Source organism: Piliocolobus tephrosceles, chromosome 13, assembly GCF_002776525.5.
Source record: "Piliocolobus tephrosceles isolate RC106 chromosome 13, ASM277652v3, whole genome shotgun sequence".
Classification (NCBI taxonomy): Eukaryota; Metazoa; Chordata; class Mammalia; order Primates; family Cercopithecidae; genus Piliocolobus; species Piliocolobus tephrosceles.
Genome location: NC_045446.1, coordinates 46,100,992 through 46,101,907, shown reverse-complemented (window position 1 = coordinate 46,101,907; position 916 = coordinate 46,100,992). Strand labels below are relative to the sequence as shown.

The 916-nt window shown below is 43.9% G+C and overlaps 1 protein-coding gene across 1 annotated transcript; it reads left to right on the top strand.

Moving 5' to 3' along the window:
* Positions 1-83: 83 nt before the first annotated feature.
* Positions 84-548, top strand: LOC111555050 (solute carrier family 25 member 51-like). Its single transcript, XM_026454010.1, has one exon. It carries the CDS (start codon positions 84-86, stop codon positions 546-548), a length of 465 nt encoding a protein of 154 aa, XP_026309795.1.
* Positions 549-916: the final 368 nt, after the last annotated feature.

The window sequence follows — 916 nt, the reverse complement described above, 5'->3', positions numbered from 1 at the left end:
GGGGGGGGGAGGGGGGGAGGGGGGGGGGGGGGGGGGGGGGGGGGGAGGGAGGGAGGACAGAGAAAGAAAGAAAAGAGTTCTTCATGAAAAAGAAAGATCTTAAGCAACATAATGGATCCAGAAGCTCATGGAAAGAGACCACCAGTACTAACATCTTCAAAACAAGATATGTCACCTCATATTACACATTTGGTGAAATGAAGCATTACTTGTGTGGCTGCTGTGCAACCTTCAACAACGTCGCAATCACATTTCCCATTCAGAAGGTCCTCTTTCGACAACAGCTGTATGGCATCAAAATCCGGGATGCAACACTTCAGTTGAGAAGGGATGGATTTCGAAACTTGTATCGTGGAATCTTTCCCCGATTGATGCAGCAGACAACTACACTTGCACTTACGTTTGGTCTGTATGAGGATTTATCCTGCCTTCTTCACAAGCATGTCAGTGCTCCAGAGTTTGCAATCCATGGCGTGATAGCAGTGCTTGCAGGGACAACAGAAGCAATTTTCACTTCAGACATTGCTTCAAGACCACAAGCATCATGATAGATTTACCAACATGTATCAGGCTTTCAAGGCACTAAAATGTCATGGAATTGGAGAGTATTATCGAGGGTTGGTGCCCATTCTTTTCCGGAATGGACTCAGCAATGTCTTTTTTTTTTTTTTTTTTTTCTGCCTTCAAGGTCCCATTAAGTAGCATCTGTGCCTACTGCGACAACTCACAATGCTCATTTGGTCAATGATTTTATCTGTGGAGGTCTATTGGGTGCCATGTTGGGATTCTTGTTTTTTCCAATTAATGTTGTAAAAACTTACATAGAGTCTCAGATTGGTGGGGAATTTCAGTCTTTCCCCAAGGTTTCCCAAAAAATCTGGCTGGAATGGGACAGAAAACTGATAAATCTTTTCAG